General features: G+C 38.5%; 1 protein-coding gene across 1 annotated transcript in view; it reads right to left on the reverse strand.

Moving 5' to 3' along the window:
- The window catches only part of LOC120543325, a 124,476-nt gene that overhangs the window by 24,987 nt on the left and 72,952 nt on the right, over positions 1–26,537 (reverse strand). Inside the window, exons 8-10 of the mRNA XM_039776361.1 lie at positions 22,897–23,177; positions 22,171–22,235; positions 4,360–4,517 (exon numbers count right to left, since the gene is read on the reverse strand). Coding sequence (XP_039632295.1) covers positions 4,360–4,517; positions 22,171–22,235; positions 22,897–23,177 — 504 coding nt within the window. The remainder of the gene's footprint in view (positions 1–4,359; positions 4,518–22,170; positions 22,236–22,896; positions 23,178–26,537) is intronic.

Raw genomic sequence — 26,537 nt, forward strand, 5'->3', positions numbered from 1 at the left:
AATAATGGTAACACATCTGCCCAGGGGGTGGAGGGGTGCACTAACGCTCTTTCTAAGTTCCCTGCAGACCTTTCCCAGGAAATCCCACCAGAAGGCACAACTTCAACTCAGGACATGCCACCTCCGGTACCGGCCCTGAGGACAACATCACTTCCCCCAGACTTCCTATAAAGCCTCACTCCCTTCCTCTAGAATTAAATTCTGTTTTGGACTCTGACTTGTAAACTTTACTTGCTACCAACCTTTTTTTACTTTTTGTAGCCTGGAACATATTATATATATATATATATATATATATATATATATATATATATATATATATATATATATATATATATATATATATATATATATATATATATATATACAGCTCCTTAAGAACTGTCACTGTTATCACAGAGTAAATCAGTTTCTTTGCAACACGCTTTATGCACCCATATTCAGCTTGCTCTGTCACTGCAAATGTTGAATACATGTGGGTGGCTTGTGGTGGATTACTTTCTCTTTTAGAGTTAAAAGTTATAAGAGTTAAAGAATAACAGCAGGAATATTTATTCAAAATCCAAATATGAAATTCTTATTAATATATTTTGATTAATTTTGGGACCCCTGCAGCTCAGGTTAGACCTTGTATAAGCTTGGTTGTTACGAAAACTAAAAATTTTTGTAGTTAATTATTTTATTTCAGTTAATATTCTTAGCTACTTTAATAGTTTCATTTAGTTTTTCATTTTGGTTTTGTTAATTATTTTGTTTTTTTAATAGTTTCAGTTTTGATTTTAGTTTTTTATAATAACCTTTGTGTATTTAGATGAGTGATGTGCCACCTCTCTCACTGAATTTATCACTCCATGGTCAAAACAGTTTAATTTTAACAGGGCAAATTTTGACTAGATTTGGCAAAATCTCAGTAAGATAAACTGGGGTAAACTTTCAAGGAAAGTAAGTTGAGGAGATGTGAGGAAGGTTTAAAAATGTTTTACATATAATACAGAACAAAATTTAGAAGCTGTAAGAAATTAAAAAAAGCTCCATGTTGGATAAATTAATGAACTAAAAATGAAGTTACAAAGGAAAAGCAGCTGCATAAGAGATGCAAGACTAGTAACTCTAGTGCTAACTTTATGACGTATGAGAGCATGACAGCAGCAGTTAAAAAGGCATGTTAGGAAGAAATGTTAGTAAAATTTAGGAAGTTAGTAAAATTGGCTATTAAGGATAAACTTAGTGATTTGGAAATTGTAGAAAAAAAGGTAATGCTTGGATTAAATAGGCAGAAATCTATTATTTATTTATTTATCTTGATATTCAGAAGCCTTTTGATTAGGTAATATATGAAAGGTTAATATTCAAACTAAATGAAGTGGGATACCAGGGCACTGACTGTAGGTGGATACAAAATTGGCTCAAATACAGCAGGCAAAGGGTAATGGTGAAGGGAACTTTTTTCGAAATTAGGTGATGTTAAAAGCTGCTGCTCTTTTTAATGTACATAAACAGTCTGGACAATAATATAATCAGTAAATTGGTTAAGTTTGAAGATTATACCAAACTAGTTGGAAGGGTAAGTAATGTAGAATCAGAGAAACTGTTATGGAGAGAACTGGATAGCATACAGTAAATGTAAAGTATTACATGAAGCAAGCAAAAATGTCAAGATATCAATGCACAGTGAGAGGTCTGAAACTTGATAGTACTCCTTATGAGATGGGCCTAGGAGTGATAGTGGACTCATCACTATTTACATCCAGACAGTATACAGAAGTGATCAAGAAAGCTAATAGGATGTTATTTTATATACCACAATGTGTGCAGCACAAGTCAAGGGAGATTATGGTTAAGTTATATAACATACTAGTTAGGACTCACTTGGACTACTGTGTTCAGTTTTGGCCTCCACATTAAAAAAAAAAGATATAGCGACAGGGGAGAAAGTTAGCTGATGTGATGGAGAGAAGGATGGTTGATATATTGTGCGTGCAAGAGTCTAAATGGAAGGGGAGTAAGGCCAGGTGGACCAGAGGTGGATTCAAACTGTTCTATCATGGTGTGGATGGGAGGAAAAATGGGGTAGGGGTTATTCTGAACTAACAGTATATCAAGAGTGATTTTCAGGTGAAAACAGTGTCAGACACAGTGATGATTATGAAGCTGGAAATTGAAGGTGTGATGATGATGTTGTTAGTGCATATGCCCCGCAGGTTGGGCGTGCAATTGAAGAGAAAGAAGATTTCTGGAGTGAATTAGATGAAGTGATGGACAGTGTACGCAAGGGACAGAGAGAGGAGATTGGAGTGGATTTCAATGTTGGTGAAGGGAACAGTTTGGATAGAGAGGTGATGGATAGGTATGTGTCAAGGAGAGGAATGAATAAGGTCAGATAAGTGGATTTTGTGAAGAGGATGGACATGGCTGTGGTGAGTACATATTTTAAGAAGAGGTAAGAACACAGGGTGATGTACAAGAATGGAGGAAGATGCACACAGGTAGATTATATAGATTATATGCTATGCAAAATGGAGTCGGAGGAAAGTGTAGTTAGGCAGCATAGGATGGTGGTCTGTAGGATAACGTTGGAGATCAAGAAGTGGAGGAAAGTGAGGACAGAGCCAAAGATTAAACGGTGCTCTTTCTTATTTGCAAAGGTGATGGACAGGTTGACAGACGAGATTAGATGGGAGTCCCCGTGGACTATGATGTTTGCTGATGAAATTGTGATCTGCAGCGTGAGTAGGGAGCAGGTTCTTATATGCTCTAAAAAGGAGAGGAATGAAGGTCAGTAGAAACAAGCCAGAATACATGTGTGTAAATGAGAGGGAGGCTAGTGGAATGGTAAGGATGCAGGGAGTAGAGTTGGTGAGAAAGGATGAGTTTAAATACTTGGGATCAACAGTACAGTAACAGGGATTGTGGAAGAGGGGTGAAAAAGAGAGTGCAGGCAGGGTGGAATGGGTGGAGAAGTGTCAGGAATATTTTGTGACAGATGAGTATCAGCAAGAGTAAAAAGGAAGGTCTATAGGATGACAGTGACACCAGCTATGTTATATGTGTTGGAGATGATGGCACTGACCAGAAAAACAGGAGACAGAGATGGACACGTGTCAAAGATGGATAGGATTAGAAATGAGTACATTAGAGGGTCAGCTCAGGTTGGACGGTTTGGGGACCAAGTCAAAGAGGCAAGATTACGTTGGTTTGGACGTGTGCAGAGGAGAGATGCTGGTATATTGGGAAAAGGATGATTAAGATAGAGCTGCCAAGCATGAGGAAACAGGGGAAGGCTTACGAGAAGCTTTATGGATGTGGCGAGAGAGGACATGCAGGTGAAGGGTGTAACGGAGGAAGATGCAGAGCATAGGAAGATATGGAAAAAGATGATCCACTGTGGCAAACCCTAATATAAGCAGCCAAAAGAAGAAGAAGAGGAGAAACCCCAGAGAAGAGTGACTACTCTGATTCTAAGACTAAGAGGTATGAGCTATGCACCTTTATGTTTAAGTAACCAGACAGTGACAACGGAAATGAAGCTTTTAAAATTATGAAAGGATTTTATGCAGTAAATTCCAGTTGTTAATTCAAAATAAACTCTTTATGAAGAACATAGGGACACTTTTTGAAACTTTCTAAGGGCAGATATTATATAAATGTTAGAAAGCTTTTCTTCAGAAAACAGAAACATGAAATAAATTACCAAGTGGTGTGATGGAGAGTAAGACTTTATGAACCTTCAAATCTCGACTTGATGTTATTTTGTATACTCTAGGTACAAAGGGTGGTTTAACTGGTTGGGCTAAATGGCTTCTTCTCACTATAATTTTTCTGATGTTCTAAAAAGCCTACAAATATTATTGGGTTGAAGTCATTTTCTAAGGAAGAAAAATACGATATTCCTATGCTGGTACGAGAGACTAATCTAGAAGTATACAAAGCTTTGGTTACATTTATTGTTGCTGAAAAAACAAAAAAAATGCTAAAGCGAATGAGGGAGTTACTTATTTACACAAGTTTTGGTCTTCTATAGTTTTCTATAATAAATAAGTATCAAGTGCTTTCTTATATTACCTTGGGTCCCTTTAATTTAACATATGAATTTGGTTGAAGATCTGACACTTCTTTAATTATTATTTTTTTAATTTTCTGCTGAAAGAATTTCACTGATAAGCATTTATTGCATATCCTACTCCCCTTTCTTACTTAGGATTATGTTTCTCCAACAATATATATTTTTATCGGTTTCCCAATACTCTCTTATCTCTGTTCAAAGATTCCCTCTCAAATACAGACAATTCTACATCTTTACTAATGTTTTTCTTATTTTAGGAGCAGTGTGTAAAGTAAATATAAATTAGACAACATTACCTAATTTAAGGCCCAGTGTGCGAGCATATTCTTCACCAATCCACACCAGAAGCTCAGTCCCTGCTGCAATGGGCTGGCATACCCGGTAATAAATTCGTCCACGATACTGAAAAACAGTAAGGTTATGCTCTTCTTCATTTGAAGCACATGCCACATACCTGAGGAGGGAATACAGAAACATTCAGTTGTGGCAATTTTCTGGTTAACGTGGACAAAACATGTAACACATAAAACATAAACACCAATCATGGATGGTCTTCCCATCCCATTAAATTCCTGACAAATGACTAGATAAAAATAATCTGTAGTTATTATTTTATAAAATACAGAAATATAATGCCACCCTGGTTTTATAGTTTTTGCATTCCCCCATCTGATCATGAAATGGATAATCTTTTTTCTCAACTGGGGGATAGAGCATACATCAAAAGCAACAAAAGCACCGTCAGCTGTTAGCTATATTTTTACACACATACCAGCACGTCTGTAATTTTTTTGGACCAGGCAGAGAAAGACAAAGAAAAAACATGAAAAAAGAATGAAAAACTCCAAATACACAATATTTCTACAATATACAGCATGAAAAGCAGCAAACTCCTCGACCCTATCCAGGCAGCATCAGGGACAAACCTGAAAAAAACATCACCATTTTAACTAGACCAATTTATACCTGCTAATCAACTGGAATTACGAATTCACGCTTAACTAAACCACATTGGTATATGCTGAATTGTACTGTAGAGGAGATTAGTAATTCAGCACATGACAAGAAGCCAAAGACTTCAGTATGAGATTCAAGCACCCAGGCTTATGCACACTGTATGCCTTACACATTTCACAAGAAAGTAAAAATACCAGGGCAGCACAGTGGCGCATTGGGTACCGCTGCTGCCTCGCAGTTAGGAGACCCGAGTTTGCTTCCCAGGTCCTCCCTGTGTGGAGTTTGCAGGTTCTCCCTGTGTCTGTGTGGGTTTCCTCCGGGTGCTCCGGTCTCCTCCCACAGTCCAAAGATTTGCTGGTTAGGTGCATTGGCGATTCTAAATTGTCCCTAGTGTGTGCTTTGTGTGTGTGTGCGCACACTGTGGTGGGCTGGCACCCTGCTGTGGTGTTACGGGTCCACAGCTCGCTAAGCAAAGGCCGTTTTTAAATAAATAATCACAGCACTTGCAGCGGCTTGGTGAGGGGGCGTTGGGCCATAGCAAGCCACAGGGCGATCTGCGGTGTGGGCGTTTCTCACCTAGTGCACAGGTGAGGAACTGCCCAAATCCGTGATTGTTCCTGTGGCTAATGTGCTGCAGCTGCTATGGCCCCTTGCAATATAAAAAGAAACGCGAGTTGGTTGGGAGGAGAGAAAGATCAGGAGAAAAAAGGAAAAGAGAGGACGGAGGTTACAGGGAGCGAGGGAGCAAGCGAGCGCTCGTGGGCAGCTGCAAGGAAGCTGGGTGTTAGGCCAACACCCAGGTGTTGACGTTGAAGTCGCTCCCGCTGAGCGATCAGGTATAGGGAGTGACCAGGGAAAGGCGACTGGCCGCAGAAGGCCGGAAAGGCAGCGGGAGTCGGGAGGCTTGGTGGTGGATTACCCAACGTGAGCGTCTTGGCCATTGGATGTGAACCAAGTCTCAGGTCTGGGATGAGAGCCAGACCGAAGCCAGGATCGGGAGGTCTCCAGACCTATGTGTGAGAGATGAAAAGGGCAGCTGCACAGAAAGCGTCTCGCCTGTTGAAGGGCCCGTATGGGAGAAGCAGGTGAGACGCTAATGCTAACAGGAAAGAAGCACCGAGCTTGTCATAATTTTAAAAATTGCTTCCTGGAGAACGTTTTAACCTTGTTTTAAAGGATTGTTTTTTCTATTGTTTTTACCTCCACATTTTCTTTTATGGGATTATTTATTTAATGACTCGTTTTTGAAAGACTTTGGATCACTGCACTTTATTTGAACACTTTGTTTTGTTGACTGTTTAAATAAAAGCACTTTTGCACATTTGTACCATCCCCTTGCTATGTTGTTGCCTCCACTGTCTAGCTCATCTCGGTTATAACTATCGACAGCGTTGGGTTCAAGGGCTCCTGAACAGCGATGGGAGCATGGAATCGAACCCACATCATCACACCTGCCTGGGGTTTGTTTCCTGCCTTGCGCCCAGTGTTTGCTGGGATTGGATCCGGCAGACCCCCCCATGACCCAGTAGTTAGGATATAGCGGGTTGGATAATGGATGGCTGGATGGTAAAAATACCATTCTCACTCCCGCTTAATCAAACTCAATTTTGTATCGCTAGAGTTAGGTATTAAATGTTACCAATGGATTTGTATTGTATAATAGTAACAATAAGAGTAGCTTACTACTCAAAACGTTTATGTTGGGACGTGGGAAGGCTCAAACCCACAACCTTTTAAATACGAGTCAGCAGTTCTTACTGCTGTACTACCAAAACAGTCGTGACCACAAACTACAATAATCCAATTTCTTTTTCTTCAGTTATAGTCCTGAATAAAAGTGCACTTGTTCTATTATATTTGTGCCTTTTGTGAAAGTGCTTATTTGATATTTGGGCTTTAGTCTTGACAAATTATACACTTCGTGTCAAAATTTTGTCGTTAGTACTAAAACATGAAAAAGGTTTGTCTTTTAGGCATGTGTTCCAAATAACGATATATTATTTACCCTATACAGCTCTAGTTACCTCACTCCCAGATAAACAAGGCTTGAACTGGGAGAGCTTTTTTTCCCATTCTGCGGTGATGGAGGGGTTGGGATAGCAGGCTGCTTGTTGCTTGTGCTTATCGACACATTTACAAAACAAAGGTCGCTGACAGGGAGGTTCGAGCGGATTTAAGGTGGGGCGGGTTTACAAGTTTTTCATATGCTTTGGTAATTCTAGTGGTACGGCAGCTAACAGGTGGCTGGACCTATATCTCTAACTAATGTTTGTATTAAGTTCTGGCTTTTTTGAAACTAAACCCTGTCTAGAATGCCAAAGTGGATTCTTTTTTGCCCTAGGCATCACAAAATATACTAAACATGCATTTAAATAAAAAATATATGCTTTAACTAGTCTTTTAATATTGTTTACCAAAAAAAATAGAATGAACACATATTCAGTGTTTTGTCAAACACTGCCACTATTTCATTTGTACTGTTACTGTAATTGTGCTTATTTATTACTTACTTTCTTATAAAACTAAAATGTAGGATATGTGCTTGGAGAAAAAACAAATAACAGTCATTGTGACTTTAAACTATATTCAAATATAATAAAGTCTTCAATGTGTAATTAAAATAATGGAAAGCTATATATTTTAGAAATGACATTGTAATCCAAGAAAAAAATACATGAACAGATAAAAATAAATTGTCTTTCTCTCTCTAATCAAATATATATATACTAGCCATGTGCGCCCAACTACGTTGCGCATGTTAAAGTTGTCTGTGAAGGGCTCCCTGTTTAAACGCGGCTGCCAGTCATGAACTGGGCCCTTCGTCACAAAGCATTATGATTTTTAATAAGGGAAACAAAATTACAAAATAAAACCATTGGACATTGATTCGATAGGAACGGCCTACTCAGAATCGCTGTCCGAATAGTAATTATGTGGTGGTGTAGGAGCATTTCTGCTTCTGTCCGTTCACAGTCCATCTCGTTTTCACGACGCTATTGTTTCCTCTCACGATGTCTTCTCAACCTTTCTCCAATCTCGCAGGTTGCTTTGTGGCAATCCAAAGAGTAAGGCAATATACACGGAGCAATGGTTATAAAAGGGGGACACATAGGCATCCAGGCTCTTTAAAACATAAATAGGGATCACTTCACTGACGTGTGAACAAGCCACGGTACAACTGTGAGACGTGCAGCACTCGCCGGCTACAACATAACAATAATAATTTCCAGAACATGCTGTTACGTTGTCATTCATTTTATTTCACCACCCCTTTCGTTATTCCGGCACATTGTTGACATCCGTGAGTAACAACAACGTACTAAACTGGAAGGTGGTCTTCGCATGCGTGGAATTCGCAGACAAACAAAGATGAAGATCTAAATGAAGATCTCTTTAGTTAATTTAAAGCACAACAATTTGTTTAGTTTGAATGTCTGTGTTTTGAGGTGTGACTGGAGTACTACAGTCTTCAGTAGTATAAACCTGGAGGAGATTCTTAATGCAATGCTTATGTTTTAGCTGTCTCTCTACTGTCATCTAGTGTTTCTTCTTCTATTTAATTCGCGGAAAAACAAAGATCAAGATCCAAATGAAGATTATATATATATTTATATATATATATATATATATATATATATATATATATATATATATATATATATATATATATATATATACACACACACTTACACATATATACACTGTGACAGATAGGAGGCGCTGTCGTCCCCTTGAACCCTCAGACTAGACGGCAGACACCAGATAAAAGTCCAATAATAATATTTATTTGAACTATAATGTGCACAAAGCACACTCCACTCCACAATACTCATTAAATAATAACAATAATAACATAAATCAATCCTCCATTCTACCAGACGCGTTGCCACCCTTCCTCCCGACTCAGCTCAACCCTGGGATCTCCCATAGTCCTTTTTATAGTCCTTGACCCGGAAGTGTTTTCTCTCTCTGTCCATGTAACTGGTAACACTTCCGGGTCAGATAAAAACTCCTCTTCTTCAACCCAGAAGCACGTCATTTTCTCTGCCCATGTAGGGGAAACAATCATTGCTCTTCCCTGCAGTGACTTCTAGCGGCCCCTGTGGTATCCAGCAGGGCTGTGGATAAAAACTCCATTGTCTGTAATTCCCTGCTGTCATCCGGGGCACCTACATGCTGCAGGGAGGGCTCCACCTGGCGGCCTGGGGGTATTGGCCGGGATGACTGGCCGGCCATATATCACAACACACACACCTACATATACACATATATATATATATATATATATATATATATATATATATATATAGGGCATAATTAGATCTGGTCCAGATCTAATATATATATATATATTTTCAGATCTACTATAACTCATTAAGTTTATTACATAGAAAATCACCCGGAAAATCCCAGGCCATCAAGAAGTGTGATACTTTACTGAATGGCCACGGTAATTGATGTGTGGCTGGGAAGTGCAATAAACCCCAAGGGTTGCTAGCTGAAAGCTATAGTTTTAGGTGTGACCCAGAAATCCAAAGTGTAATGGCACCTGAATTTCTCCCAGGTCTAAGTTTATAATACAATAAAGTGCAGGTGTAGACCTCCACAGCTCTGCTCCATTAATGAATCAATGAAATGACACATTTGCTAATATCTAGCTGCCTTTGCATTATACGTCAGTCATGTTACATGACATGCCCAGTCACTTCTGTCTTTCTCAACATGCCAATTTCAAGGTATACCTTGTGTGTCATTCTCATAAAACATCCTTAAACTACAGCAATGGTTAGGGTTGTGTGAGGGTTATCTTACTCAGGAGTAATGACGACTGTTGAGGAGGCATATCTTGTAGTGCTATGGGCAGCAGCCAGACCCATCTCTGACTTTACACTGTATAAATCATGCATCATACAGCAGTATGCAGCTAGACACTTCTTTTTAAAATGATCTCCATGATCAGATGATCTTGGAATTGGGAGAGGAGCAGACGCAATAGCTCACCTGATAATGATAAAGAGGAATCCATTACATTGAGGAAGGAGAAGAGTGGGAGGTTTTAAACATTTAATTAATTTTATTAGAATCAAACAAGAATCCATACAAGCAAGACAACTTTAACAAAACTAGGTCTGAAACGAATCAACCCCCACCCACGAGAAAGAGAGCCAAGCCAGCAGAGCAAAACTTTAAAAACAGTAAAAATATGTACATAAATAAATGAATAAAAATAAAAAGAATAAAAATGAGGGGAGAGAATCCACTTCCTCAATTTAAGTGCTTTATCTAAAATGTTATTGATTAGATCCTGCCAAGTTTTGAAAAAGATTTGTACAGATTTTCTAAGTGAGAATTAGATTTTTGCCAATTTTAGATAATATAAAACATCAGTTACCCACTGACTTAAAAGAGGTGAGTTAGCATTCTTCCAGTTGAGCAAGATAAGTCTACGTGCCAATAGTGAAGTAAAGGCAATTATAGTTTGTTTGTCCTATTCCACTTTAAGCCCATCTGGAAGTACACCAAACTCAGCTGTTAGTGGATTAGGGGGGATTGTGATATCAAGACTGTCTGAAAGGCATTTCAAGATTTTGGTCCAGAATTACGTTAATTTGGTGCACACACAAAACATATGGCCCAATGAAGCTGGAACTTTATTGCAACATTCACAGGTTGGATCGTGCCTGTGGTATAGCGGGTCCACAGCCCTCTTAGCAAGGGCCAGCAGTTTTAAATTAAATAAATAATCACCGCACTCGCAGCTTAGTGAGGGGGCATAGTGGCCGTAGCAAGCCATGGGGCGATCTGCGGTGTGGCCGTTTCTCACCTAGTGCACAGGTGAGGGACTGCCCACATCCGTGATTGTTCCTGTGGATAATGTGCTGCAGCTGCTATGGCCCCTCGATATAAAAGAAGTGCGAGTCGGTTAGGAAGGAGATCAGAGAACAAAACGGAAAGAGAGAAAGTGAAGGAGGGAGGTTACAGGAAGCAAGGGGGCAAGTAGGTACAGGAGAGAGAGACAGAGACACACGGTGCGTGTGGGCGAGCGAGTAAACAAGTGCTCGCAGGCAGCTGCATGGAAGCCTGGGTGTTAGGCCGACACCCAGGAGTCGTAGTAGAAGACGCTCCCACTGAGCAATCAAGTAGCGGGAGTGGTCAGTGAAGGGCGACTGGCCGCGGAAGGCCGGAAAGGCAGCGGGAGTCGGGAGGCTTGGTGGTGGATTCCCCAACGTGTGTGTCCTGGCCGTTGGGCGTGAACCAAGTCTCGGGCCAGGGATGAGTGCCAGACCAAAGCCAGGGATCGGGAGGTCTCCAGACCTGTATGGATGTAAGTAGGAAAAAAGGACAGCTGCAGAGAGAGCGTCTTGCCTGTTGCAGGGCCCGTATGGGAGAAGCAGTTGAGACGCTAACGCTAGTTTAGAAGAATCACCAGGCTTGACATTGGTTTTTAAAAGACTGCTTCCTGATGAACGTTTTAACCTCGTTTTAAAGGATTGTTTTTCTATTTATTGATTTTTTAACCTCCACGTTTTTCTTTTATTGGATTATTTATTTGAACAACTTTGAAGGCACTCCACTGATTTTGAACACTTTGTTTTGTGGACTGTTTTAATAAAAGCAAACTGCACTTTTTGAACCATCCCTTTGCAATGTTGTTGCCTCCATTGTCTAGCTCATCTCGGTGACATTATCAACGGTGTTGGGTTCAAGGGCTCTCGAACAGCGGTGGGAGCATGGAGCTGAATCCGCATCGTCACAGTGCCCTGGAAACATTTTGGACAATTTTAAACGAGACAGAGGAGCACGATATATAATTTTAAGTTCAATAATTGTATGCTTTGTGCATATGGAGCTCAAGTGAATTCTATCTACCATCCGTTTCTTTTCTCAGATGTGTAGTGAGAGATCCTTTTCCCACTGTACTCCAGGATCTTTGGAAGTGAGGGACTTTAAAATGTTTTCATATATTACAGAAATGCTGTCTGAGTCTTCGAGACTGATCAATATTTTTTCCGGAATAGAGGTAGTTGGGAGGTGAAGGAAATTGGGCAGGTTTTGTTTATCAAAGTTTCTAATTTGAAGGGAGTGAAAGAAATGCATTACTGGAAACATAAATTTGGAGTGTAATTGTTCATAAGATGCAAAGACATTGTCTATGTACAGATCTCAAAGTGATTTAATCCTGAATGTTTTCCAGACATTAAAAACTGAGTACACTTGAGAGGGTGGCTAAAGGTGGTTCTCATGCAGAGGTGCCAAAGATAAAAGCATCTCTGTCTTAAAATACTTTCTACATTGGCTCCATATTCTAAGTGAGTAAAGCAAAATTGGGTTGTTAGTATATTGCCAATGACTGGTACAACACAAGGAATATAAAGAAGTACTACAGGATTTTATTTTTATTGCAGACCAAACCTGTTTATGTTCATCTATTTATATCAAAGTTAAGTTTTTATAGCTTGTATTTTTGCCGCCCAGTAATAAAACTGAAACTTAAGTAGAGCCATGCCACCTTGTGCCTTAGGTCTTTGTAGGGTCACCCTTTGGATACATTTATTCCAAATAAATGAGGTTATGATTGAATCTAATTTCATAAAAAAATTATTTATTGATGTATATTAGAATGTTTTTAAATAGATAAAGAAACTTAGGAAGGATATTCATCTTGACAATGTTAACTCTTCCAGCTAAAGTGAAATGGAGGGTAGACCATCTATGCAAGTCTTGCTTAATTTATTCCGTGCAAAAAACTACATTTTGTTAATAAAGAGCTTTATGTTCATTTGTGATGTTTACCCCTAGGTATTTAAACTGATCTGCGATGATAAAAGGAAAGGTGTCCAATCTAATATTGTGTGCTTGAGAATTCAATGGAAAGAGCACACCTTTGTTCAGATTAATTCTGGGACCAGAAATCTATTGAAATTCTGTTAGTGCTGTTAGATATATACAGTACCATATCATCTGCATATAGAAAAATTTTCTGTTCAAGCCCTTCTCTGATAATCCCCTTTATTTCATAAGCATTTCGACAGTGAAGTGCCAGTGGCTCAATGGCGATTGCAAAAATCAGTGGTGATAAGGGACATCCTTGTCTAGTACCACGTTCTACTTTGAAGTAGTCTGAATTAATTTTGCTAATACAAACTGAAGCTTCTGGACTGGTATACAGTAGTTTGATCCATGCATAAATGTTTGGGCCAAACCCAAATTTTTGTAATATATTGAAAAGTTAGTTCATTCCATTCAAGCACATCAAATGCTTTTTCTGCATCCAACGATAATAATATCTCCAGGGTGTTTGACTTTGTAGGTGAAAATATTACATTAAAGCATTACATGGAAGCTACAGTAAGTGCCTGCCTTTAATAAATCAAGTTTGGTCTTGTGATATTACGAAAAGAAGCACTTTCTCAATCCAGGACTTTGGAGAGTATCTTAACATCATTATTCAAAAGTGAGATTGGACTGAATGATGCACATTGTAATAAGTCCTTATTTTGCTCAGGAAAGACGGTAATTAAGGCTTGACAAAAAGTTTGAGGTAGAATTTTATTGTCTATAGCTTCTGTAAATGTTGCTAAAAAAAGGGGAGCTACCTTAACTGAGAATCTATACTAATAAAAGGCAAAGCCCTCACTGACTGACTGACTGACTCACTCACTCACTCACTCGCTCATCACTAATTCTCCAACTTTCCGTGTAGGTAGAAGGTTGAAATTTGGCAGACTCATTCCTTACAGCTTACTTACAAACGTTAGGCAGGTTTCATTTAAAAATTCTACACGTAACGGTCATTAAGGTCGACAACGTCCGCCATGTTGAACTTTCTTATTTATGGCCCCATCTTCACGAAATTTGGTAGGCGGCTTCCCTGCGCTAACCGAAACCGATGTACGTTCTTATTTCGGTGGTATGATGTCACTGTCGGCCACCATATTGAACTTTCCAACGTCACTAATTCTTCAACTTCCCATGTAGGTAGAATGCTATTTTTGGCAGCCTCATTCCTTACAGCTTACTTACAAAAGTTAGGCAGGTTTCATTTCGAAATTCTACACGTAACGGTCATTACAGTCGACAACGTTCGCCATGTTGAACTTTCTTATTTATGGCACCATCTTCACGAAATTTGGTAGGCAGCTTCCCTGCACTAACCAAAACCAATGTACATACTTATTTTGGTGGTATGATGCCACTGTCAGCCACCATATTGAACTTTCCAACGGTCTTTGTTACCTATGTGCCAAATCTTCAAAAAATTTGGTACGCAGGTTCCAAACGCTAAATGAATCCTACTTACATACATATATACGTCCATAGCCTGCAGCTCCGTCGCCATGTGAGGCGGCATTGGTTCCCCCATCCCAACGCCTCCCACGTTGTTGGCTGCCTGCCTAAATAAGGCCTTCCGTCTTTAAGGTCTCTACATTCCCTTCCTTGCTTTGCCACGGGATTCACGTCTCCCTGCTGATAACTACGCCCTTTTTATGTAATCCACAGCTTCTCCGCTGTTTTATTGTTCGTTTATTACGAATATAGTTTTATTGTGTAGGTATTTTAGACCTACTTTACATTGTTCAGGTACCTATTCCCTTTATCGTTCCAACCGTACCCCCATTAACATGTCTATGGAGGTGATCACCATCAATCAAAGAACTGTCACTTACCGAGTGATATCCATGCCCGGAGATGGCACCTGCCTTTTCCATTCTCTTTGTTAAATATTGCACGGCCATATCAGGCTCACTCTTGATATCCGGAGGAACATTTTATCTTATGTATTGAATGACTGAGACAGGTTCAAGGTGTGGACTGATGACGCTACAGGAGATAATTATATTACACAGGAGCACTATAAGAGTTAAATGCTTAAGCCCTTCAGCTATGGTTCTGCATGTGAGTTGATGGCTGCCGCTGAATTGTTCGGTTGTCGCTTTCAAGTGTGCCGAAATGGCCAAATATTTTACACCTTTCGACAACCGCCAATGCCTCTTAAACATCTTAGATTCACAGGTGACGATTTCAGTAGTGGACACTTTGATGTTATTGAATGTTTAAACTCTCAAAAGCTGGATGTGAAGTTATCGATAAAACCGGCTGTGTGCTTACAACACTTGACAGATGCTGAATGTCGCTTCAACACAAGTCCTGCAAATACTGTTGTAATTGAAACAAACCAATTATGACAGCAGCAATCCAAGCTGTGAGATTTGAGACAAGGTTACTTTTCACATGGCTAACTGTACGTTGCATGCTCAAGAGTAAGCTCAAGGCACAGCTTGGTCATATTACAGCCGGAGGGCCGAACTGACAGCGTGGTATACAAAGAGATCCTTAACAAATAATTATTGGTATATTTTCCCTCAGTTTAAAAAGGTTTAATTTTCTTCCTAATAAAAATTTTAAGGCAGTACTTCGCCACTGCGAAGGGCTGGTATTTTGCTAGTTTTTTATAAAATTTGGCAGGGTTAGCCATAAGGACCTCGAGATTACTTTAGTTAAGCCTTAGGAAAATAGTTCTTTTGAAATTAGACAGACTAAAAGGGGCTGTGTAATTATTTTTTGTTTAGTCTTTATGTTATTTTGGGTCTGTCTACTTTACACTTCTTTATTAATTTCGTCTTATTTTTGGAAAAAAAAAATGCCATTTTCAACAGACACTGGACAAGTCAGGTGTCTTTGTGGGCTCAGAGACTGCTCCAGGGAACCCAAATTGGTTACTATAAATATCAATATATATATGTACATACACACACACATACACATACATCGACTCTATATATTATATATATATATATATATATATATATATATATATATATATATATATATACATACACACACACACACACACAGTGGAACCTCTAGATACGATCACCTCTGTATACGAGAAATTCAAGATAAGAGGAAAGTATGAGCGAAAAATTTGGATCTAAATACGAGCACTGCCTTGCGTAACGAGCCACAAGCCAGGCTGTGGTAATGCATGACGCGTTTCCCGATCCGCCTCGACTCGGGGATTCACCCAAGCTGATGCTGCCAGCCCGTCAGCTCACTCAGTGTTCCTTGTTCTCCTGTAGCGTGAGGATCTATGCGTTTGTGCGCTTCTGATTTCATTGTTTCGCTGTATAAGCGTATACAAAAATATCGCAGAAATGCAGACGGAGAATAGGAGACGACTGCCCTCAAGAGGAGAGAGAGAGAGAGAGAGAAAGAGACGCGTGCATGAGCGAGGGAGATAAGGAGAGAGAGATGCGCATGAGAGAGAACCATCAGATCAGTTATGCTCACATGACGCTCAGCAGACAAAGTGTATCCATACTACTTGTATTGCAAGACATCGCTCGTTTTATCAAGTCAAAATGAATAAAAAAAATTTAGCTCGTCTTGCAAAACACTCGTAAACCAAGTTACTGTACTTGCAAACCGAGGTTCAACTTGTATATATTATTTATCAGTGTTATTTGTTAGGAAAATTGATTTTTATGTTGATATTTTTGGGGGTGCGGAACGGATCAACTGGATTTCCATTATTTTCAATGGGGAAGTTTGTTCTAAATACGAGAAATTCGCTATACAAGCTCAGTGCTGGAACGAATTAAACTTAATAACATCTTGCCTGAAGAAGGGGCCTGAGTTGCCTAGAAAGCTTGCATATTGTAATCTTTTTAGTTAGCCAATAAAAGGTGTCATTTTGCTTGGCTTTTCTCTACACTCATAATGGCTAAGACAGAACAACAACCTAGTACTATATCTATACTAATAAAAAGCAAAGCCCTCACTGATTCACTCACTCACTCACTGACTCATCACAAATTCTCCAACTTCCCGTGTGGCAGGCTCATTCCTTACAGCTTACTTACAAAAGTTGGATAGGTTTCATTTCGAAATTCTACGCGTAATGGTCATAACTGAAACCTATTTTTCTCCATATAATGTAATGGAGCTGAGTTCGATGGCCGTGGGGGGGCGGAGTTTCGTGTGACTTCGTTACGCCTCCCACATAATCACGTGAACTGACTGTCAACGCAATACGTAGAAAACAAGGAAGAGCTTCAAAAAGCGCTGAAGAAAACATGAATTTTACAATTGAGAAGGCAGCGAAACAATAAGAAGCTAGCGAGTCACACATAGAACCATATTCATGAGTGCTGCTACTGCGGAAACAAAGCACGGTGTAAACCTAAAGTTTAAATTAAGTTCATAGACAGGCTGCCGCTGGTGTTTGTCATGCCCACGGCTAATGCGGGATACAAGTTTAATGAGAGGACGCAGGATATAAATGAGAGTTTTGATCACTTTGTAACTAAGTTAAAATTACTGGTGAAGGGCTGTGCTTATGCAAATTCCGAGAGACTGTCTTTGTGGGGGGATTGACAGTTAAGGCGGGTGGGAGAGCACGTCATCATCTCCCCTCCCATTCACCTCATTTCGCTGTGAGCTGAGCTCTACAGCTAAAGCAGTCTTGAGGAACCAACTTTGTGACGCTGCCACCAAATACTCACAGAAAAATCCACAAGTTAATACACACGCTGTCTCTACAGTTTCTCCACACTCTGAATCTTCCAGGCACTACTTACAAAAGGTTACATTGACAATCGTGTTACGTTATTTTCAAAATGTTTCCTTTTCTTAGCACAAGCACAGCTGAGAAGCTTCGATGCATGTGCTCCATAACGCGTTAAAAAATAACGCATTTAATCACACTTTGCATTCCAAGCAAAGGGAAACTTCTGTCAATACATGATTTCCTGGTACACTGATTACATTAATGCACACATCAGAGCTACAAAAATGTAACAGCCGGAAGATAGCGCGTTGCTACGACTGATTGGAGGAAAATTTCATTTCAAAAGACTACCCGACGGAAGCGTTGATAAAGGCGTGGTTTTGTGCACATATATATATATATATATTTATGTATATATATGTAGATGTATATGTATATCTCCTGTATATATGTGTGTATATGTATATATAGGTTTGTGTGTGTGTGTGTATATATATATATATATATATAACAGCAACACTCATGACATGCGAGGCTATGAGGATTTTGCTATATATATATATATATATATATATATATATATATATATATATATGAATAACCTCCAAAGAGTACGTAGACGTTTGATCACGTGAACATGTCTGCAAAAAGTGTCGTTTCCTGCCCTGCAAAAGTCAAGCAGCTGGCGCTCGCGCATAGCTGTGCTGGCCTTTGAGACACTGACTGCGCTTCTGCCTTAAGACAAAGTGAGCACTTTTAATTTTTTTCATCTTCCCCCTGAGCTATAGCCCAGACAAGTGCAAACACGGGACCCCTTTTCTACACTGCGGCAAACTAATATTAAGGTGCTTCGCACTTTCTTTTGCACGTATACGATTATGAGGTCGTCAACTCAGATTATGAAGACACGCACAGGAGTGGAGGACCAACAGTGCCATCACAGCCGATTAATGGCAGGGACGTCTCACAAGTCTACACAAGACCCACCGCGACTGTCCCCAAAAGTCGCTCATATCGTCAGCGAAGACATCTCTCTACACTATATAAAAGAAAAAGGCAACTTTCCTTTCTTTACACCTTTTTTCCTTTTATCCCAAACCAAAGCCTTTCTCTCTTAACACTGCAGAGGACACAAAACTAATTTTCTTTAATTGCTGGTAAAGCGGTAAGGCACATTACCACAGGCAGAAATTTGGACGTTCACATACAAAATGTAATTTCCATACCACAGCCGTCGTGTAGCGCCTTTCAAAAGGGATCTACTACCGAGAGATGATCCATATACATTTTAGCTGCTGTTAGTACTACTTACCTGTTCTGTTACACCGTCTTTAAAATGTAGTTTACCCGCAACCACTCCAGTAGTGCTCAATGTACCTTTACTTCTTAAAACATTAATGTTTTACTGTTTAATAACTTATAGACTACATTTTATTATTTTGCCCTTTCACTCAGTGACCAAAGCTATACACACACATATAGACACATACATATATATACCTGTGTGTATGTTTGTATGTATGTGTGTGTATATATATATATATATATATATATATATATATATATATATATATATATATATATATATATATATATATACACACACACACACACACACACACATATAATTTGTGTGTGTGTATGTATGTATGTGTGTGTATACAGTGGTGTGAAAAACTATTTGCCCCCTTCCTGATTTCTTATTCTTTTGCATGTTTGTCACACAAAATGTTTCTGATCATCAAACACATTTAACCATTAGTCAACACAAGTAAACACAAAATGCAGTTTTTAAATGATGGTTTTTATTATTTAGGGAGAAAAAAAATCCAAACCTACATGGCCCTTTGTGAAAAAGTAATTGCCCCTTGTTAAAAAATAACCTAACTGTGGTGTATCACACCTGAGTTCAATTTCCTGTAGCCACCCCCAGGCCTGATTACTGCCACACCTGTTTCAATCAAGAAATCACTTAAATAGGAGCTGCCTGACACAGAGAAGTAGACCAAAAGCACCTCAAAAGCTAGACATCATGCCAAGATCCAAAGAAATTCAGGAACAAATGAGAACAGAAGTAATTGAGATCTATCAGTCTGGTAAAGGTTATAAAGCCATTTCTAAAGCTTTGGGACTCCAGCGAACCACAGTGAGAGCCATTATCCACAAATGGCAAAAACATGGAACAGTGGTGAACCTTCCCAGGAGTGGCCGGCTGACCAAAATTACCCCAATAGCGCAGAGACGACTCATCTGAGAGGTCACAAAAGACCCCAGGACAACGTCTAAAGAACTGCAGGCCTCACTTGCCTCAATTAAGGTCAGTGTTCACGACTCCACCATAAGAAAGAGACTGGGCAAAACGGCCTGCATGGCAGATTTCCAAGACGCAAACCACTGTTAAGCAAAAAGAACATTAGGGCTCGTCTCAATTTTGCTAAGAAACATCTCAATGATTGCCAAGACTTTTGGGAAAATACCTTGTGGACTGATAAGACAAAAGTTGAACTTTTTGGAAGGCAAATGTCCCGTTGCATCTGGCGTAAAAGGAACACAGCATTTCAGAAAAAGAACATCATACCAACAGTAAAATATGGTGGTGGTAGTGTGATGGTCTGGGGTTGTTTTGCTGCTTCAGGACCTGGAAGGCTTGCTGTGATAGATGGAACCATGAATTCTACTGTCTACCAAAAAATCCTGAAGGAGAATGTCCGGCCATCTGTTCGTCAACTCAAGCTGAAGCGATCTTGGGTGCTGCAACAGGACAATGACCCAAAACACACCAGCAAATCCACCTCTGAATGGCTGAAGAAAAACTAAATGAAGACTTTGGAGTGGCCTAGTCAAAGTCCTGAACTGAATCCAATTGAGATGCTATGGCATGACCTTAAAAAGGCGGTTCATGCTAGAAAACCCTCAAATAAAACTGAATTACAACAATTTTCCAAAGATGAGTGGGCCAAAATTCCTCCAGAGCGCTGTAAAAGACTCATTGCAAGTTATCAGAACGCTTGATTGCAGTTATTGCTGCTAAGGGTGGCCCAACCAGTTATTAGGTTCAGGGGGCAATTACTTTTTCACACAGGGCCATGTAGGTTTGGAATTTTTTTCTCCCTAAATAATAAAAACCATCATTTAAAAAATGCATTTCGTGTTTACTTGTGTTATATTTGACTAATGGTTAAATATGTTTAATGATCAGAAACATTTTGTGTGACAAACATGCAAAAGAATAAGAAATCAGGAAGGGGGCAAACAGTTTTTCACACCACTGTATATGATGTAGATAGGTATGTATATATATATATATACACTGTATATATATATGTGTATATGTAGATATGTATATAGATAAGTATATATGTATATAGATAAGTATATATGTATATAGATAAGTATATATATATATATATAGATATAGATATATATGTAGACTCAAACCCATTATGACAGCAGCAATCCAAGCTGTGAAAAAACAGTAAAAAGGAGGCGTGGCAGACATCGTGGTACATTTTCTGATGCAGCTAGACGAAAACAACTTCATGAATACAAATACACAAAACAATTACTTTGATAATCATGTTACGTTATTTTCAAAATGTTTCCTTTTCTTTTTCTTTCCTTCTTTAACACACTATTTCTCCTCTGCGAAGCGCGGGTATTTTGCTAGTATATATATATATATATATATATATAAAGCAGAGTCGATGTATGTATGTATGTATGTATGTATGTGTGTGTGTGTGTGTGTGTATGTATGTATGTATTTTTTTTTGTTTGTCCGCCATACAAATCTACACCGGGCATCCGATCACCACCAAACTGGGGATGTGGCACCTTTGTGACCAGGAGGAGGTCATGGGGTATGTTTGGTTGGGTAAAATGTTTGTGGTGAAGCACAGGGCACCTTTTCACCGACACAACGTTTGGCACATGTCCCCATACTTATTCTCAACAAGATGGCCGCACGTTGCAACAGACGTTCACGGCAGTGCCAACTAGCAGCACGTTTGGTCCCTGTGCGTTGCTCTTTACCCATGTTTCTGTAAATTGCCAAGAGATGGTGCAAGTGTCCAAGTATGAGAAGGCCGACTGCTTTGATCGGGTGAAGGGGAACTTTCCGACTCACACTACGATTTCAGTGTTGCTCTTTCTGACTGACCGGTGCTTTTTGTTCGCTTTCCAACGTATTGTAAATAAGGTAAATTCATCTCACTGGGGTGCTTATTACGTACCTAATACCATGTAACACATTATAACTGTCTTATTTTTTGCTAATATACCAATGCCACCGAAAAAAAGACGTAGAATTGTAGGTCCACTTCAGATGCCAGAAGAAAGTCTATTTTAAGGGCGTCTGAAACGCCACAGCAGACAGAATCCAGAGTGGACAAACTTACACTAAAATGTGAATCAGAAAACTGTTTGTTCTATTTCTATGTTCTGTTTCTTTCATTTAGGAAATTCACCGGTTATAGACTCCTGGGCAACGCTGGGTACTCCTGCTAGTATATATATATGTGTGTGTGTGTGTATGTAAGTGTGTATATACACTTAAAATTCAATTTATAGATAAAGCTGAAGCCAGTAATATTTAATTTTTTAAATATAGTGAGAAGAGTTAAGAATATTCATACTTCACCTCATCCAATTTGACTTTGACTCATCTGTTGCATCAATGTAAAAATAAGAACCGTTTTCCTTGATCTGCAAAAAAAATATACGTATTATTATTATAGGTTGTTTGCTTTCCTGTAAAAGACAATGTTAGAAAAATGAAAAACTCTTCCCTTGCTTCTCTGTAGCAAGTTTGGCTCTGGTTAAGTACAATCACACACTGAACACTTTTCCATATAACCTAGTGGTTAATATGAATAAAGTGCAGTGCTTATGGTTCAAGGGTCATTTTACCCATGAAAGAAAGAAAACAAACAAAGATCATGCAATGAACTACAGTGCACTGCAAAATACTAAGTATGAGCAAGACACAAAGTAAAGCAATTACAGCAAAATCTTTGTGCTTTGCAACCAAAAACTCTATAAACATTCTAGTTTTATAATCAAAATATTATGCAGTTTCATCAGCAAAACCATGGCAAATTTTTCACAAAATTTAAAAGAATCACCTCTCTCTAGGAAATATCCCTTCCATAAGGTTCATGTAAACCGTTTTTAAGGATCTGTTTTTTTATCAAATATAAAGCCAAATAAATAATATTATTAGTGAAGACAAATGTATTTGTTCTGATTACATTATAAAATCTGTTTTGATAAATCTGCACCACTCATGCAAACTTAATGCACTCCTCTCAGCATTTATCATATACTGTATCTGCACTTTCCACTTCTGTATTTTCCCAAAACTCACCGCCCAGGAATATAAAGTGCAATCTTGTTTATCTAGTAGTATTTCCCCTTCATATGGTCCAAAAATCCAGCCAGGTGGAAGGGTTGGCAATGAACTCCATACTCCTATAGTGCCTCCTGCTGATGTTGCGCCAGAGCCTCTCTCCTGCAGCACCAGTCCTTCTGGCAGAGACAGTACAGCTCGTGAAGGCACATTTTCTGGAACTGGGGTATCACTAACAAATGTTGGAGCACCATGGTGCGGGCAGGCGTCACGGAAATATAACCTACATTCTTCACAGACTGAAAGAAAGTGAGAGGATATATGTAAATTTATTATATATTACCTCCAGGAGAAGGAGAAAAAAAGCCAAAAAGATGTTGGCTTCTAAATGAAAAAATAACTGACAAAAAAAAAATTCAAATGGAGCTCAATACATAGACAATAGTCAACTAAATAATGTGCAAGATGGGAAAAATGTGTGAGACTAGAGACAATTCAGTAATAAACTGTCAATACAATATTAGTATGGAATGGTCCATAAAGTACTTACTGTACATGTAAATTTCACTTTCACAGGAAATCTTTGAATGGAAGATTTTACAATACAATGCAATCTACTGACAATCTTCTTATATAATACGCTACCGTGGCTGTCCATTTGTCTGTCCAGGATTTTAAATCACCTGTAGCTTGCAAACCGTTTGAACTATTGACCTGAAATTTGAAACATATATACTACATGATGTCTACTATCCGCTTTCGGGGTGATGATTGACCTCCAAATTTGTTCCTCTTTCTATTTTTATTTTATTGTAGAATCAACTCTCTGCATCAGGGCGGTCTTGTGGCACATGCGTACGGGCACCATTCTCTTCCCTACCAACTTCTCTGTCACTTCACCTACCTCTTCATATCTTAAATAATTCTTGAGGCAAATTGAAGACTTAAGTGCCAGCTTAAGTGAAAAATTAAGGAAAACGTACTAAGTAATTGCAACACAAACGCTGACTTAACCAGTTTTAACGTGAAAAGATGCAGACGAAAGAAGAGAAGAAGCAGGAGGCTAGGGTGGAGAAAAGAACAGTTGCTCAGGAAGCATCAAGCGCATCAACCTCTGAGCAAACAAATGCTAAATGTCAAGTGTATTCACTGCACATTATAGTGCAGTATGCCGTTACTGGTTATACAATAATATGCAATCAAGTATAAATCTAATATTTTATTATGTACACAAATAAACAGAAAATTGAATGAAGTGAACAACTTAAATTTTATTTAGTTTAAAACACATTGGATCAAATTAAGCACATAAGCTGCCCACCTAGACCAACTGGTACAAGGATGGCTTATTGCTTTTACTGATGTCGACTTTTATAAATCAACAGTGTTTGTCTGTGTTTATTTCATTCACCTCATCATCCAGCATATGCTCTGGCATGGAAAACAAATTGTCAGCTTTTATCAGTTATACATTTCTTTAGAGTGTGTGAATGCATGTGAATATGTGTGCTTGCATGTGTGCATGTGCACTCATGCATATGCTTGTAAATGTCTCTATATGTGTGTTCATGTATATTTAAATAAATTATGTATCTCAAAAACTAATGCAAAAAATGTGCAAATCAATAAACCAGGTCATATGACTAAATGGAGCAGACTGAAAAACTCCAGTTACATTAAATAATTTCTATGGCAGTTATTGTTAAACATGGGTCAAACTGTTTTTGAAGAATATAGAAACAAGTAGTGGAGCAAATTTGACCAAAAATGAAGCTGGTAAAAAGCCAAAACAAAGCATCTTCTTTGAAAAAGATAGATCAATTTTTTTGGAAGTTATCAGTTTACATAGTTTTCCTCAGGCACATACACACTCACAAACACATAGACATACAGATACCATGCCAAAATCAACTTTTCTCGACATATGAAACATTACAGAATCAGAATCTGAACTTAATTCTGAAATTTTTGATCCATGACCAAACTTTCATTTACATGAAAGTAAAAAAAACAAACTTTAAAACACAAACATTATTACTTATTTAACTGCAAAAAGACACACACTAGATAAGGAAAGCAATAAAAACATAAAACACAAACTTAAGTATTTAAGACCTAACCACCATTTGCATGCCAAATCTTTTATTACACAAAATCTTAAAAAAAATAAAAGAATTTTCATAAAACAAACTCTGATTTGATAAGGGATTGACTTCATTAAATACTATTTAATAAAATTGTCTATCTAAGTTTTACCACTTCATGCTTTCCATTCAATGGAATGGCCTTTTGCTCTTTCACAATCTTTTTTGGAGCCATAATGCTCAGATTAACACGAGAATAAAAGGTAAGCAACACACGTGAAAAGGTTAGTGAACCATAGCACATGAATGTCCAAATGCACCTTACTGCAGCCTGCAGATTCAGCTCTGCCTTCTTTGGCAAGCTGTTGTGAATTGCATGCCACCAACATCTAGCCCCACACAAAATATCTAGCTGCGCTACATTCTCCAGGATGTAGCATGGTACTTGAAATGACTGCGAAGTTAACTTGATGTTGGCACTAGCAGCATAGGTATGAAATGGTTTTAATTTTAGTCTTCATATATGTGAAAAAATTCCAGCGATGCAGGAAAAGAACAATATTTTATTTTATTCAAGGAGCACGATTATTTAATATATGCCAATAGTTTATGTTTGAGCCATTTTGCATGTACATCTACAGCTGTATGTTAATAAAAGTGCCTTTGTGACATTTGAGACATGTGGCTTTGACTCAGAACTGTCTTTTTCGTATGACTATATCGTATATCACCAATCAGCTAAAAAATATTGAATTATGATTTATATATACAGGTGAAATTGCGTTATAACAAATATCTTTATAACAAAATTTTCATTAGAACAAAGTATTTTTATGGTCCCGACAGTTTCCGTATATGACACGAGCCTATAGAAACCTTGTTACTACAAAGAACATTCAGCAGATACTTTCATTACAACGAAGTGCCCAAAAGACCTTGAAATGCCTAAATGAATCATCCACAGAGCAGTTAGATCTGTGTTTGCAGCTACAGTTGTGCACAATGATCCCCAAACAGAAACACTGTAATTTTTTTTCTTTCTTCAAGCTTTCCTTGTACTGTTTTGTTTTTTTTTTGTGCTGTTTTTGTTTTCGCTGGTTTTCAGTGATACCTTTTACTTATTGCTCGTCAACATTTGAAAAACATCTATTGGAATTTAACTCATTGTCACCCTCCTATAGAAATGGCAGACATGAAAACACGATAACGGTTCAAATTACAAAAAAAAAACTTTACATTTTTATAGCTCTCAATTGTGGCAAAAAGAAAAAAGACATTGGCAGTGAATTCAGAATTTCACCAACAACACTGTCAACTTTCTTCAAAGACCGAGCAAAAAAAGAAGAAAAATCTCGGGTTGCAAACATATGCGAACTGCTGCATTTGAAGACGTCGAAAAAGCAGTTTTTATGTGGTTCAGTTATGCTCATTCAAGAAACATTCCTATTAATGGGACACTTATTCAAGAAAATGTGAGGTTTCTAAACTCTCTTGGGACCTCCCCCAACTGGACAACATGCCAAAGAGCGTCCCGAAGTGCGATCACTGTGTCTGTGGAAGACTATTTATCTGTTA

The sequence above is a fragment of the Polypterus senegalus genome, chromosome 13 (genome assembly GCF_016835505.1).
Source record: "Polypterus senegalus isolate Bchr_013 chromosome 13, ASM1683550v1, whole genome shotgun sequence".
Taxonomy (NCBI): domain Eukaryota; kingdom Metazoa; phylum Chordata; class Cladistia; order Polypteriformes; family Polypteridae; genus Polypterus; species Polypterus senegalus.